Genomic DNA, 15,644 nt, shown 5'->3' with positions numbered 1-15,644 from the left:
ACATGGTAGGGTATGTAATGCCTTTTATAGCAAATTCAACTTGAGGTGACCACTTGACATTTTGACTTCACTGACATACTAAAACAATCTTTTGGCACATTTTATACTAAGCAGCGCTGCGTTGTTTTATATTGTTGCTTGTTTTTTTTTTTAATGAACGACATATGATGTTTGCAGATATTTCTATGAAAATTGTTGGTGTTAGATCCTTCCACCAGGAGCACGGTTTGCCATCATAATCTTTTAAAGGGAAAACCAAATATGACTTTCCCAGGGGAGCAACGCACTGGACTTGAGACAGAGAGTAGTGTGTGTCCATAAATCAACGCGGTGGTGGTGACAGCGCATTCCTGTTCCACACCGTGGCTGCGGTGAGGTAATCTCTGATCGCTGGGGATGGTGCTTTGCCACATTTCCAGCAGGGATGCAGCAGACGTTCTTCTTAACACAAGGAATTCCACACGCCTGTTTGGATCATTCTCTACCTGAACCCTCAGCCGCCCTGCTGCCTGGGCCGGCACCGCAAGTTCCCTGGTTCCTGAGCTGACCACGTTGGCTTAAATCCTTGGCAAGAGCAAGGGGAGAGAGAGTGACTGATTGAGGCACAACGACCCCACTCAGCTTTGATGCTAATTATGGAGTCCAGGGCTCTGTGCACACTAAGTGCATGCTCTACCCCTGAGCTATGCCTCGGGCCCTAATCCTTTTATGCCTTTTTTTTTTTTTAAATAACATCTGGATCACATTTGGATCTCGGTGCTCATGGGAGAGGAAACTGGAGCAAAGCTGTTTTTACTATATTCTCTCTCTAGCCCTGCTCTTTATCCTGTCCAGTAAATATCGAGACAGGTAAGAAACGTAGCCCAAAGGATTTCTCTGTAACAGCCTCCGTACACATTTAACCAGCAGTCCTGTCATACAGGTTGAATTAGTTTATGCAGAACAAGCCATGAACACTTACTTCGGTGTGAAAAAATAGTATTCTATAAAGCTTAATATTAAACATTATGAAAAATACATATTTACAGGAGAAACTACAAAATACAACTATATACAATAATATCTGTTACCTTTAAATTATATAAATTCTTTAACATTCTCCAGATTAATAAATTATACACAGTATCAATAGAAATAGCTGGCACCTCAGTAGGGCATGAAGTAATTTTTTAAAAAAAATCACATGGTGAAAAACTTGTATCCAGGAGATCTTGGGTACATTCCTAATGCCTTGAATAGACTGCATCTGAAAGAAAGGACAATGGACAATATAATTAGAGACTGTAGCAGGGTGGCTCACAGTTGTTCCGTTTGTGAAAATCACAAATAGGAGAGACTAGCAGCAATCGCTGAGGCTTAGTGTGGTCTATGATGAAACCACCTCTATGGTGCTAGGTCACTCCATTAAGAAACACAGATGAGCCAGGCATGGTGCTGCATACCTGAAATCCCAGTGCTTGGGAATCTCAGACAGGAGGTTTTCAAGTTCAGGACCAGCCTCAGTGACTTAATGAGAATTTCAGCAACCTAGTGAGGCCCTGTTTAAAAAAAAGGGGGGGGGGGTTGGTGGGTGTGGCTCATAAGTAGAATGCCTTTGAGCTAATCCCCAGTATCATAAACAAACAAATGAACAAAGAAAACCAAGCAAAATGCATAGATGATCAGACTTAGAAGGGGCTAGTGATGTTAATCATTCCCCCTAATTATACAAATAAAGCCAAAGGTCCAGAGGGGTAGAGTAACTTACTCAGTGTTACCCAGCTTGTTAATGCTATGCCTTTTTGGAGCAAGGACCTGAATCCTAGCCTTTGGGATGCTGAGTGTGTGTGTGTGTGTGTGTGTGTGTGTGTGTGTGTACGCACGTGTGTGCTTTATTGGTGCATTATATCTCACACCATGTTGACAGTGACATACATGTACGCCCTCTTGGTACTCCCTCCTCCCATTTCCCTCCCTCCCAATATAGAGTGCCCAGATCGACACTGGTGTATATTCACATGTATACATATACTGGATATCTTTCCAAAGGGGTTGAAACCAGAGAACTACAGTAAGATATGGTGATTATCTTCTTCTATCCTTTAGTTAGCTTCTTTCAGGCACACCCAAGATCCTTCCAAAAGAGGACTCTCAAACAAATCAAAGCAAGACAAAGGAACCTCTAAGATCCCCAGAGCTCCCTCCACCCTGAAGCTTCTTAAAAAATATCTGATGTGCAAAGACCTTAATTTACTATACAGATAAATTAGGGGTAATTCTTTTTAATACAAAAAGGTTATCTGATTTACAAGGAACTCCTCTAAATAGAAGGGCTCTATTTATGCTTTACAGTTTTTTTTTTTCTTTTAAACTATTTAATGCACTGGCTGTACTAACGGGTATAAAAGGTACCGAGAACTAAATGGAATGTTAGGAGACATTGCCAGTTGAAGATCGTCTAGAAACCAAAATAAGACAGGTCTAAAATAACATTTTCAAAGGAAAAAAAAAAGATACCCGATTCATAGGTAGATGCTGTGCTCCTGACAAGGAGCGGAGGCCACTATTGGCAGAAAGAGACAACTCATATTACGTCCCCTCAGACTCCTAAATGGATCATGTTATACCTCAGGCCTCAGTGTGGCCCAGAGCAGGAAGAGGCATGAAGACCTCATTATTGCTTGATCCAAGCAGTGCATTATATGTTTAATAAATGTTTTCTATTAATTTTTTTTCTTTGCGGTACTGGGGATGGAACCCGGGGCATTCTGCCTCCGAGCTACACCCCAGCCCTATTTTTTATTCTTTCTTTTCAAACAGGGTCTCAGTGAGTTGCAAAGAGCCTCACTAAGTAGCTGAGGCTGTCCGCAAACCTTGATCCTCCTGTCTCTGTCTCCCAAATGCTGGGAATACAAGTGTGAACCACCACGCCCAGCTTTCAGTTTTTTGGTTTTTGTTTTTTTTTTTTTTTAACTTGAAAAGTGTTCCATGCTTGTTCTAGCAAATATATAAAAATAGAAGGGAAAAAAATCACTTATTTTTCTTTTTTTCTTTTGGTGGTACTGGGGTTCCTGGAAGCCCTTCTACCTCCGGGCTACACTCCCAGACCTATTTTATACTTTTCATTTGGAAACAGGGTCTCTTAAGCCAGCGCGGCTGGCTTTAAACCTGTGCCATCCTCCTGTCTCCGCCTCCCAAGCGTGGGGATTACTGCGCCACCACGCCCGGCCACTTATTTTTCTATTGCCTAGAGAAATTTATTTTCTTCCTACGTATCATTTGTGGTTGTTTTCCATTTTGCCTCTCTTGTTTAACTTATGCTGTGTTTTAGATAGAGCTTGTCACCTAAAAGACGCGTGTGCTGGGTGCCTGGTCTCCTGTGTAAGGGCACTGAAATGTTGGGCTCAGGAGGAGGTGACCAGGCCAGAACTGCCATCCTGAAGGAACGAGTGCTGTCTCAGTGGCATGGATCTTGCAGGAGTGGCTCTTTCTGTTTCTTGTTTCTTCTCTTACCATATGATTGATCTCTTCCACTGTCACACATTCTCCTATTTCGTGATGCCTTTGCAGTGCTGTGAGGGTCCGTGAGGCTTCCTCAAGATGCCGAGCAGACGGCAGCTGCCCAATCTTGGACTTTCAGCCTCTGAAATTGGGAGCTACATAAACCTTTTTTTTTTTTTCTTTTTTCTTTTTTGATATGGGGCCGGGGAGAACCTAGGGCCTTGCATATGCTAAGCATGTGCTCTACCACTGAGCTATATCACTGGCCCAAATGGTTTTTTCTTTATAAAGTATATAGTCTCAGATATTTTGCTAGAGCAACATGAAGTACACTAGGACGAATTATTTGTAAGAATATTCATTTTATTTATTTATTTATTTATTTATTTATTTATTTATTTATTTATTTATTTCAGTATGGGGGATGGAACCCAGGGGCATTCTTCCTCCGAGGTACACTCCCAGCTCTATTTTTTATTCTTTATTTTGAAACAGGGTCTCACTGAGTTGCAGAGGGCCTCACTAAGTAGCTGAGGCTGTTCGGGAACCAAAATTTTTTCTCTTTCTCTCTCTTCTCTCTCTCTCTCTTTTTTTTTTTTTTTTGGTGGATCTGGGGATGGAACCCAGGGGCATTAGATCTCCGAGCTGCACCCCCTGCCCTATTTTGTATTCTTTATTTTGAAACAGGGTTTCACTAAGTTTCAGAGGGCCTCACCAAGTAGCTGCAATCCTCCTGTCTCAGCCTCCCAAAAGCTGGGATTACAAGCATGTGCCACCATGCCCAGCTCAAGCATATTCATTTTAGTAAAATATCCTTGAAAATATCCTTTTTCATCTGGATGTAGTGACATGTGCCTGTATTCTTAGCTTTGTAGCAGGCTAAAATGGGAGAATTGCTTGAGTCAAAGAGTTGGAGGCCAGCCTGAGCAACATAGTAAAATATCATCTCAAAATATTTAAAAAAGATTTGTGGTCCTGGATACTGAACCCATGACCACAGCATGCTAGTCAAGTGCTTTACCACTGAGCTACACTCAAAATCTTTCATTTTTTTTAACCTCTTTATTTATTGTGTGGTAATGAATTGAGTCACAGGGCTATCACTGAGCTATATCCCCTGTCATTTTTATTTTATTTTTTGCAGTAATGGGGATTGAACCCAGGAACATTCTACCTCTGAGCTATACTTCCAGTCCTATTTTTTATTTGGAAACAGAGTCTCACTAAATATCAGAGGGCCTCACTAAGTAGCTGAAGCTGGCTTTGAACCTGCAATCCTCCTGTCTCAGCCTCCCAAGTTCTGGGATTACAAACATGCACCACTATGCCCAGCTAATTTTTTTTTTTTTTGAGAAGGGATCTTACTAAGTTGCTTGAACCTGAGACCTCCTGCTTCAGCCTTCTGAGTAGCTGGGTTTACAGGTATGAGCCAGCACACCCAGCTCCACGTCCTTAATTCTTAATGACTGCATTCTATTCTGGTAAGTAGATAGTAGATACAACATGGTATACTTAGTCCTTGCTATGGTTTGAATATGATCTGTGCCTGCCAAGGGTCCCTTGTGATTGAAGGATTGGTTTAAAGGTGGTGGTATTAGGAAGTGCTGTGGTGAAACCTTTGTGGGTAGGGCCTACTGGGAGCTCCTTGGGTCATTGTGGGTGTACCCTAGGGAGGTAGTTCTTGTGAAACTCATTGGTAGTTCTTCTGAGAAGGGTGTGATAATGGCTGAGGCGGTCCTGCTCGGCTCTTGGCTTAAGATATGACTCCTGGCTCTTGACATGTGCTCCTGTGACTGCCATCTAACCACTCACCACAAGACCTCACCAGAACTGAGCGGATGCCAGCACCATGCACTTGAACCTTCCAACTGTGAGCTAAACAAACCTTTTCCCTTTCTAAAGTTAGTCCCTTCAGTTATTTCATTGTGGCGATGCAAAACTGACCAATGCAGCCTTCTTTAAATACTGTTTTTCACTCAAACTTTTAATTGTGAAAAACTTTATGTATAAAGCTTTTTCTGTACTTAGCACAGTAGAAAAATATTGGCTTACAAAATAAGAACATATTAAGGACAAATTCCTTGATTGTAAATTTTTTTTGTTATTGCTGTTTTGTTGTTGTGTTGTTATTATTTTTGTGGTACTGAGATTAGAACCAAGGGGTGCTCTACCACTGAGATACATTCCCAGCTTCTTTATTTTTTATTCTAAAACAGTGTCTTGCTAAGTTGCTGAAACTAGACTTGGACTTATGGTCTTCCTGTCTCAGCCTCCCAAGTATGAGGGTTATAGACATCTACTACTTCTTGATAGTCAAAATTCTTCTACAGAACAATTTTTCAATTTGAATTCCTAGCTGCAATTGCAATGACTCCTACGTATTGGTGAAGCTTATTGCTAGATCTTAATCAGAATCCTACTAAGAGAGGCCATTCTTGGCTGGGTAGATAGAGACACTATGTGGAATCGCTACTCAACTGTGAGAGCCCCCTCCCTCCTCTGCATCTCCTCCCTGTTCTCACTCTATGGGGACCATAAATAGGAGATGAAATGGATGGTGCCTGTTGAAAGAGTTTTAAATTATTAATGGTATCCAGATTAACCATACTTTGAAAATGAACTTAAAAGTCAGTGAAGTCAGATCCTACCTCTGTGATACTCTGGATTCACATTTTCGTAGATTGGAAACAAGGGGTTTTCTTGTTCACTCCGAAGCTTCCTTGCTCTGAGGACGTCTCTTACACACTGATGCAAGTATATGTACTGACACTATGGAAAAGCAGAAAACACATCAGAAGAGGACCCATCTCAAGCACAAGAAGAGAGTTACAGAACATTGTCAGCAATGGGATGCTGTACATGAGCACATTTCCCGATCATCAAAGAGCGAATGCTTTTTATTACCACTGTAACGAGGAGAATGGTAACAAGCAAGGAGTGTTTATTCATTCCTTTTACATGGTGCCTGTCTATACAGTATGTGCTGTGAGTGCCTAGAACTGTCTGGCACATAGTAAACCCTTCTCAAATTAAATAGATGAATTAATGCCAGACACTCTCTATGTGCTTTACATAAATTATCTCATTTCATGATTTCAACAACCCTGTGAAGTAGATGCAAATACCCATATACATTGAAACTCAGAGATTCACTCACTTCTCCAAGGTCAAGTAGTAAGAAATGGGGCACTGGGTTTAGATCCAGGGCCTATAACCTTAAAGGTCATGTTTCCATCACACTGACTGTCTTAGGAGAAAATCCTGTGGCAGCATATTCTTCTGTTCTGTTCCCCTTCTTTTGAGAATATAGTAGAAAAAAGAGGTGTGTACAGTAAGCTACACTGTCAGTTCTTGGAAGCCAGGGCAGTCTCTAGTACAATTCTGATCCTTCCCTTGGCATCTGAGTTTGGCCTATGGAAGAATTTCAAAGATGGTGGCTGACAACACAGAACTGCAGAGGGTTACAAAGCAAAGCCTACTCCCCTGTCTGCTATTTGAGAATTAACCACTTGAGAAACACAGACATATAGAAGAGCCAGTGCTTTGGTGATCTTAAAGATAGCACAGAGATTTCTGCTGGCACCAGTGTCTTAGCCACAGGCAGCCAAACATGTGACTGGCTCCCTTCCCCACTACCACTTGAGCGCTCTCATAAGGGAATGGATGTCTGTCACCGTCACTGAGGGGCCTTGGCTTCCCTAATGATATAATAATTCCTCAGAGCCCAGGGAGGGAGGGAGAGACCATGAGGGGGAGACTGGCTCTTAGCCTCTGGCTGGCTCAGGATGAATCCTGAGGCTTCTCAGGATCTCAGTCCCTTCGCCTATAAAACAAGCAACCCAGGCCTCTTCCATAGGTAACATCCTTTTTCTGTTAAAGGGCATAAGACTTGATATGGATGTTAGGTAGAGGGATATTGAAAAATATTTCTGGACTTCATGTTTAAAGCAATAAATGTGGTCAATGGTTTGTTTATTATTTATTTATTTATTTAAATATATTTTTATGGGTGCATTGTAGTCAAACATCACAATGGAACACAAGACTTGTGAGGATATACAAGCACACATCATCCAATTAGCCTTTATCCAATCCCCATCGCATTCCCTCCCCCTCCCTTGATCCCATGCTTGATTTGGTGATTAACTTTGATATATTTGTTTACATACATCATGCGTTTTAAAGAGATTCCATCTTTCCCCATCCCATCCCCTCTGATTGGTCACCTTAATTGCTCCTCCATAGGGCCCTTTCTTCAACTAGATCTCCTCCTATTATCCATTTCTTCCTAGTTTTTGCATATTAGGGAAAGCATCTGATTTTTTGTTTTCTATGATATTTCTCTGTGTATGCTGCATTGCAAGTTCTGATCCCACTACTGAAGGCCCCAGCACCGGCCTGGCCACCCAGAAGACTCTGATCCCGGCCTCGCTGGCTCCAGCACCAGCCTTGCATCATAGCAGGCCCCAATCCCGGCCTCACTAGCCCTGGCACTGGCCTAACCCCTCAGCAGGTTTCAATCCTGGCCTCGGAGGCCCCCCCACCGGCCTTGCCTCAGGGCTGGCTCCGATCCCGGTCTTGCTTGCCCCAGCACTAGCCTCACCCCTCGGCAGGCTCCAATCCCGGCCGAGACCCCAGCACTGGCTTTGCCTCATGGCAGGCTCCAATTCCAGCCTCGCTGGCCCCGGCACCAGCCTCACTCCTTGGCAGGCTCCAATCCCGGCCTCAGAGGCCCCAGCACTGGCCTTGCCTCATGGCAGTCTCTGATCCCGGCTTCACTGGCCCCGACACAGGCCTAACCCCTCAGCAGGCTCTGATCCTGGCCTCGGAGGCCCAAGCACTGGCTTTGACTCATGGCAGGCTCCAATCCCGGCCTCACTGGCTGTGGCATCAGCTTCACCCCTCGGCAGGCTCCGATCCCAGCCTCAGACGGAGGCCCCAGCACTGGCCTTGCCTCACGGCAGGCTTCAATCCCAGCCTCTGTGGCCCCGATTCTGGCCTAGTCGCCTGGCAGGCTCCTCTCCTGGCCTCAGAGTTCCCGGCACCAGCCTTGCTGTGCATCGGGCTCTGGTCTATGTCACTATGAGCAGGTCGTCTACAGATGTTCCATTTTTTCTTTCTATTTTTTTGTTTTTCGGTAGCACTGAGGTTCCTGAAAACCCTTCTATCTCCGGGCTACACTCCTGGAGACCTATTTCTCTCTCTCTTTTTATATTTATATTTTTATTTGGAAACAGGGTCTCTTAAGCCAGCTAGGCTGGCCTTGAACCAGCACGACCCTCCTGTCTCCACCTCCCAAGTGCGGGGATTACAAGTGTGCACCACCACGCCCAGCGTTCTTCCTTTTTTTATATTTTTTAAAATATGAGAAAACAGTACATGTCTTTTGCAAAAGCTGGGATCCCAAATACCTAGTGGCAATAAATTCTGTCTTCCCTCCAAAGGCAGAGGTCCACAGCTTCTCTTTGGAAAGCAGGCTCTGCTGCTCCACGTACACCCTGGCCTCTCTGTGCAGAGGGGCGTGGTGGCCATGAGGGCTGATGACTACACACAATGTGTAGGCCCATCCCGGCTATGCGGGGCTCTCTCTGATACCCCCCAAACCCTTTTGCCACTTAGCATGTTTTCCAGACTTGAGCATGTGTGGCAGGTGCAGTCAATCTACTTTTAAGGAGATTTCCTCGAAAGCTCAAGGTGGACTGGACTGGATCTGTCTGCCCATCCAAATTCTACCTTTGGGGAAATTTCTTCAGGAGATCAAGGTGGGCTGAATCAGGTCTCTGCCTTTCCAAAATAATAGCCTCCTCCTCTGCCGCCGCCACTAGGGCCCTCGCCTCTGTGATGCCCCGCCGCCGCTCCACCGGCGCTGCCTTCCTCCTGGTTCTCTGCTGAGCTCCTTCCTTACATGATATGATGTCTAGAATTCTTAAGCATGCGTGGCAGGGGAGTCCCCCTTTGCAGTTTTTCCCCCCCAATATTTCCAAGTGAATTGGATAGAGTTTGTCTGCATCTCCTGAGTCCTGGCTGCCGCCGCCGCCGTCTTAGCCCCTCTCCAATATTTTATTTTATTTTTATAATAAGAGAAGACAGAATGTGTGTTTTGAAGAGGCTATGAGATCGAGCACTCAGCAGCAGTGAATTTTATCTCCCTTCCAAGAGCCGAGGCCCACAGCCTCACCGCATAAAGCAGGGTCTGCTGTTCTGGGCGTACCATGGCCTCCAGCACAGCACAGGAGTGCGGTGGCTGGGTATGCTGAGGTCCTAGGACGTGCGGCTTGGCTCCCACCTGCACAGCTCCCTCCACCACGCCTGGCTCATATTTCTTACAAGGTATGTTGTTAAGAGTCCCCAGCATGCATGGCTGAAGTGGTCTTTTCTCTAATCCCTTCTGGGATATTCTTCCAAAACTTGTTTTTCTTGCATGGCTGGCACCTTCTTGTCATTTTGCTTCTAATTCCGCCATTATCCACTCTCTCTCCTGTATTCTAGATGGGAAGTTGTGGATGGAAGTGTCTCCTTAAGTTGTCCCAATCCAATATTAAACCAAAATTTGGTGTCCAGGGCTTCCTCGAGAAATGCTTGTCCTGTCCTGCGGCTGAGATCACTACTGTGACCCCGGCCGCTGCCATCTTCCTTCATCCGCCTAGAGATTTCTCAAGAGGCATCTTGGTCTGGGCGATCATGTCAATTACAGCCATGCCCAAAGCCCAGTGATCCTCCGGTCTCAGCCTCCCGAATGCTGGGATTACAAGTGTGTGCCACCATGCCTGGCCCTAGTCCCATTTTTTATTCTTTTATTTGAAACAGAATCTCACTAAGTTGTGGAGGGACTCACAAGCAGCTGAGCCTGACTGTAAATCTGTGATTTTCCTGTCTCAGCCTCCCAAGTACTGGGATTAAAAGTGTGCACCACCACGCATTGCTTTTTTTTTTTTAATTCTTTATTTTGAAACAGGGGCCTCACTAATTTACAGAGCGCCTCACTAAGTAGCTGAAGCTGGCTGCAAAACTGCAATCCTCCTGTCTCAGCCTCCCAAGTACTGGGATTACAAACTGGTGCTACCATGTCCAGCTCAACAGTATTTTAAAGGGCTGAGATACAAAGTAGAACTGAAAGACTTTCCCTTGCTAACAATCTTTCAAAGTAGATGAGTACTTATTTTTGTAGGCTGGTACTAGGTTTTGCCCCTGCTTGGAAGCTAAACTGGTCATTTACCTGGCGGATTTTGTATGGTAGAAATCAAATAATAAATAAGTTAGGACATTAAAAACAACAGTCAGAAGTAAGACTTGCACAAATATTAATAACTATTATTTGCTTTTCTGCCCACGAATCCTATTCATTTGTAATGAGTGTTCTATGTTACCTTGACCTTGAAAATTTGAGAATATTAGTCTGTCTGGGGGAGGTTTCCTAGGGATTGAACCCAGAGGCATTATACTTTAGAGGTGTAACCCTACCTCTTTTTGTTTTGAAATAGGGTCTCGCTAAATTGCTGAGAATCTTGCTTAATTTCTGAGGCTGGCCTGCTATCCTCCTGCTTCAGCCTCCAAGTACTGGGGTTCCAGGCATGCACGACCATACCCAGAGAGAAGAATACTATGCTGAGAATGGTTGCTAGCATAAAGCAAACTCTTTTTGCCACCTTAAAATGGTTCACAAAATTATAGACTGACAACTCATTATTTTCTCTTACCCAAAGCATAATTCATACTTTTAATTCTACTGGGATAGTAAATTATTTAGAGATCTTGGAGGTAAGGTGTGAATGAATTTATTGTATCTGTGCCATGACCTACTAATAAAGTCTTCAACAGTGATTCACCTTGGGCTTTGAAACTAGTTAATATCCATTTATTTGCCTTGTCTTAAATATGAATTCTTCTTTTCCCAATAGAATGTCCCCGTAAAAATGATTCCTCTTGAAACCATCAGATTTTAAATGTGCTTCTCACTTTTTTCTTAATGAAAAGTAAAAAAAAAATCTAATAGATAAAACTCGAGTCAGAAAAAGCCATGTTTTGCTAATTGGTGAAGCCTTGGTTTGGTGTTGACACATTCTGTCCCATTCAACTTCACCAGTATTTGTAGTTTCAGATAGTATTTACTCTATGCGCATACTTTCATGATCTCTGAGTGCAGAGTTTAGCAGAAAGGCAGACATGTGAACAAATACCCAGAATATGACAAATAGAAAACAAAATTCTACATACAACTTCATACAGAAGAGGAAGTCTTTGGTTTTGTGTCTGAAGGAAGAATCAAGCTAGAGTGAAAAGATGCCATTTGTAAGAATTTGAACAAAGCAGGGCATTCCAAGTGACAGAATCAGCATGAAAGTGGACATATTCTGCCAACAGTGAGAGGTCTAGTGTGGGTGACCTGCGTGTTGCCAGGGTCATGGGAAACCTCCAGGACAGTCCCCCAAATGGGACCCAAGGTCCTTAGTCCTACAAGATCCCAGTGTTTCCTGCTCTTTGGAAGCAGACATGATTGACAGGCGGTGATCATCACCTACCTACTGTTTTTTAACAAGTTACTTACCAGAGTCTGTAAATTTGCCCTGAGGCAAGCTAAGAGGAAAAACACATTTGCAATCCCCTCCTAATGCCTCTTTGTTTGGAAATCTTTCCTGTTTGATATCTTCATCAAAAATTGTGAAAACTTGAATCCTCCTTATAGAAGAAAATTAAGGTCAATTGTCAACATGGGCCCAGAAATAAGACTATGAGGGCCCAGAACATCCTTTCTCCTTTGCTGGAGAGGTTCCTTTCAGGGGCTCTGCTGAGGTTTATACCTCCAGCTGCAGCTCCCATTTCCAAATAAGTCAAACCAGCTTTAGGGCCAGGAATTCTAAGACTTTATAAAATGTCAAATTTTGGGTAAACACTTAAAGTAAGACAGATGAGCTCTGATATTGTTTGGGATTTTGTTTGATTGAGGAAAAAGGAAGAGAAAAAATTCTAATGCTATTTTATTGCAGTATTTATTTCCTTATGATTAAAAGAAGCAAAGTTCATTATGGTCTGAGCAGGGAAAACCTCCTTAATTTTAGCAGACCCCAAAATAGGGAGAATGGGTAGATACATGAAGCTGGGCCATGTCATAAAGAGCTTAAACATAAGGATGAGAATCTGAATGTACAAACGATGAGAACTTCCTTTTTTTATGTTGGTACTGGGTGTTGAACCCAGAGGCATTCTACCTCTGAGCTATCCCCCCAGCCCTTCCTGTTTTTATTTTTGAAACAGGGTCTCACTAAGTTGCTGAGGGTCTCATTAAATTGCTGAAGCTGGCCTTGAACTTGTGATCCTCCTGTTTCAGCCTCCCAATTTCTGGGATTACAGGCATAGGAGCCTCCACACCTGCCTTCTCACGATTTTTATGCAGGGAGTTGGCATGTTCAATGAGGAAACTTTGATGGTGGCAGTGGTAATGAAGAGCTATGAGGGCAGAAGTGCGGCTTTGGGAGGGATGCACCGGGAGCCTTGAGAGAGAAAGGGGACATCCACCCAGCCAGCCAGATCAGCTGAATCAGACCTGGCAATCAATGGGGTGACAGAGGTCACAGCCAGATCGCCCTCACCTCTGGACTTGGCTTTCTAATGAAAATCCAGCCACAATTTTCTTTTCTGTTTTACAAAAAAAATTTCAAAAAAGGTAATTAGGAATATTTAAATACTAACTGGGTCTCAGATATTACGGGATTATAGTTAGACAACCTATATATCTATAGATAGACTTCTTTAAGGATGAAATGATGCTATGGGCTTTGTGCGAAGCCCTTTGACCTCTGGACCCCAGTGTTCTAGGCTGGAAATGGAATAACTCTTTTACTTGGTTATTGTGAAAACTTCATGGACTAACATTTAAAAAAATAGTCTGAAACTGTCAAAGGCCTTACAAATGCAAGCATTTAGTGAGGGGCGTGTAGTCTCTTGGCGTCTCAGAGACTGGGTTGTAGGTGGGGGTAGTGCGGTGGGGGGAGAGAAGAGCCGGGGATCTTCTTCAACTTTACTGATGAAGTTCTTGCGCTCATCCACCAGCCCACCTTACAATGAGCTCCAAGATGGGCTGACCTAGCCTTTTTCTATAATGCACTGTTAAAAATAAAAGCCATCTCTCTTCCTACTCACCTAAATTAATTCTTTCTTGAGAACAACTGACTCAGTAAAGATAAGGCATATATCATCCTCAAGGTCACTGTTATTTGTGTCAAAATAACGAGTCCTAGAAAATGTCTATATTCATCTCTCCCCTCCCTCCCTCCCTCCCTCCCTCCTTCCCTCCCTCCCTCTCTCCCTAATGTGTCATAGTTGTTTTCTCTTATCATATTAAAGTCCTGGATTTTTTCTGGGGGTAAGAGGGGAAGGGTAGTCTGTATCCTTCAGCCTGTAACTCTTACCTCAGTCTGGACCATGTGAACTCTGTGAAGTCTTAGGTCATGCACTGCTCCATAAATGTCCACAGAATCTTTGGAGTCTAATTGCTGGAGGATTCGATCCAGCGCAATGAAAGTTCCAGTCCTGCCCACACCGGCGCTAGAAGGGGTTGGGAAGGAAGAGTGAGCCTTTTTACTAAATTCGTCTTTCAAGATTTTATCCAGAGATTCTGCACAGTCTTTTTTATCTTCTAAGTTATGGGAGAATATAGAATATTTCTTTCCTTTAATGTGCTCTTTCTCTTAAAGAAATATGACCGAGAGCCCCAGTATGCCATCTCTTTCCCCTTTCTTCTTCCCTATCCCCCACCTCACCAAGGATTAATTTCCATCCTGAATTTGGTGATATCTTGCCCATGTGTGTTTTTATACTTTTTCCATAAATGTGCAAACCCATAAACAATATATTTATTTTATGTTTCAAAACTTTACTACAATGCTAACACATTATACATATCTCTTTGCCAACTTTTCAGTATCATGTTTTGAGACTTACCTACATTGTTACATGTAGATTTTTTTTTAACCATTCTATACAGTTCATAAACCACTGCTAACCCACTTCCTACTGGTAGGCAATGAGATTACTTTTAGTTTTTCTCTATTAAAAAATGAGTTGCAATGAGTGTCATTGTGCATGGATGTGGTGATTTCTCAGGGGCTGATATCTAGAAGCAGAACTGTGGGGTTGGTTACAGGGCATGGGCACTTTCAATTTTGCTAGGGATTTCCAAATTGCTCCCCAAAGTGGTTGTAAAATCTGGGGATTTTTGATGCTGTACGAGTCGCTGATACCAATACGAAATTGTTCTTTTCAGACGCAGACAAAATTGGAGTCAGGACGTTATGAAGGGGGACAACTTATGTCTGCCTGTCCGTAATAAGTACTTTATTTGGGATTTTTTAAAAGCCCCACAAGAATTTCCTTCTCATTCTACATGCCTCTGATGCTTTGCACACCTTGAATGTATGCACAGATTTCCATAATAAAATTTATCTTTAACATTTTTAAGACTGTAGCAATTCAGATATGATGCTCTCCCCGGAGCACTTTCCCAGTCGACAGTACTACCACCAATGCACAGATACCAATTCTTGCCTCAGGTCTCTAGACCAATGAACTTTATGTTCAAGTAACATATATAAATCTCTTCCTTCTTGCCTTAAAAACTTGCCCTTGATTTGACTTCTTTGAATACATCCATTGTTTACTATGGCACAAGTAAACATTGTGATATTGTGCTAGTCCCAAATAAAGATCACTATTTTTTTGAAGGATCTCCCTATGGACGTTTTTAGGTCAACAAATGCACACATTTATAAGATAAAGAACATTTCTCCAGAGGCTCTGGGTGAAATACTGGGCCATTCTTCAGAAAGCAGGAGGCTCTTGAGTGTCCATTAAAAGCACTGGAGTTCCAAGGACATATAGACTTAGAGCTCCTGGGGTGTCGTGCTGATTGGGAGAAAATTAGAGCACTTGACATTTCTCTTACTGCAGCAATTCTATACTCTTTATTTATTAGTGCCATTCAGTTAGAGTTACCAAAGCGTTGCTGCAAACAATAATTAGCTAAACACTAGGCTCCCCAGAGAGGGAAAGATGGCTTGTTAGGTTGATTTTATGGACAGACTTGAAGCGAAGAGAAGTCAAGATAGAACAAAAATTTAAGAGAAAAATTGGGTACTGCAGATGGCACGTGCTATGCCATGGTTCCACAG

At 43.1% G+C, this 15,644-nt stretch overlaps 1 protein-coding gene across 1 annotated transcript in view; it reads right to left on the bottom strand.

Moving 5' to 3' along the window:
• Positions 1-1,223: 1,223 nt before the first annotated feature.
• The window catches only part of PTPRB (protein tyrosine phosphatase receptor type B), a gene marked incomplete at its 3' end in the record, with an annotated part of 139,947 nt that continues 125,526 nt past the window's right edge, over positions 1,224-15,644 (bottom strand). Inside the window, exons 32-34 of the mRNA XM_080705077.1 lie at positions 13,887-14,022; positions 6,129-6,249; positions 1,224-1,246 (exon numbers count right to left, since the gene is read on the bottom strand). Coding sequence (XP_080561203.1) covers positions 1,224-1,246; positions 6,129-6,249; positions 13,887-14,022 — 280 coding nt within the window. The remainder of the gene's footprint in view (positions 1,247-6,128; positions 6,250-13,886; positions 14,023-15,644) is intronic.

This window comes from Muscardinus avellanarius, assembly GCF_963383645.1.
Source record: "Muscardinus avellanarius genome assembly, chromosome: 11".
Taxonomy (NCBI): Eukaryota; Metazoa; Chordata; class Mammalia; order Rodentia; family Gliridae; genus Muscardinus; species Muscardinus avellanarius.
Note: the sequence above shows the minus strand (reverse complement) of the source record. Positions and strands in the feature narration are given on the sequence as shown.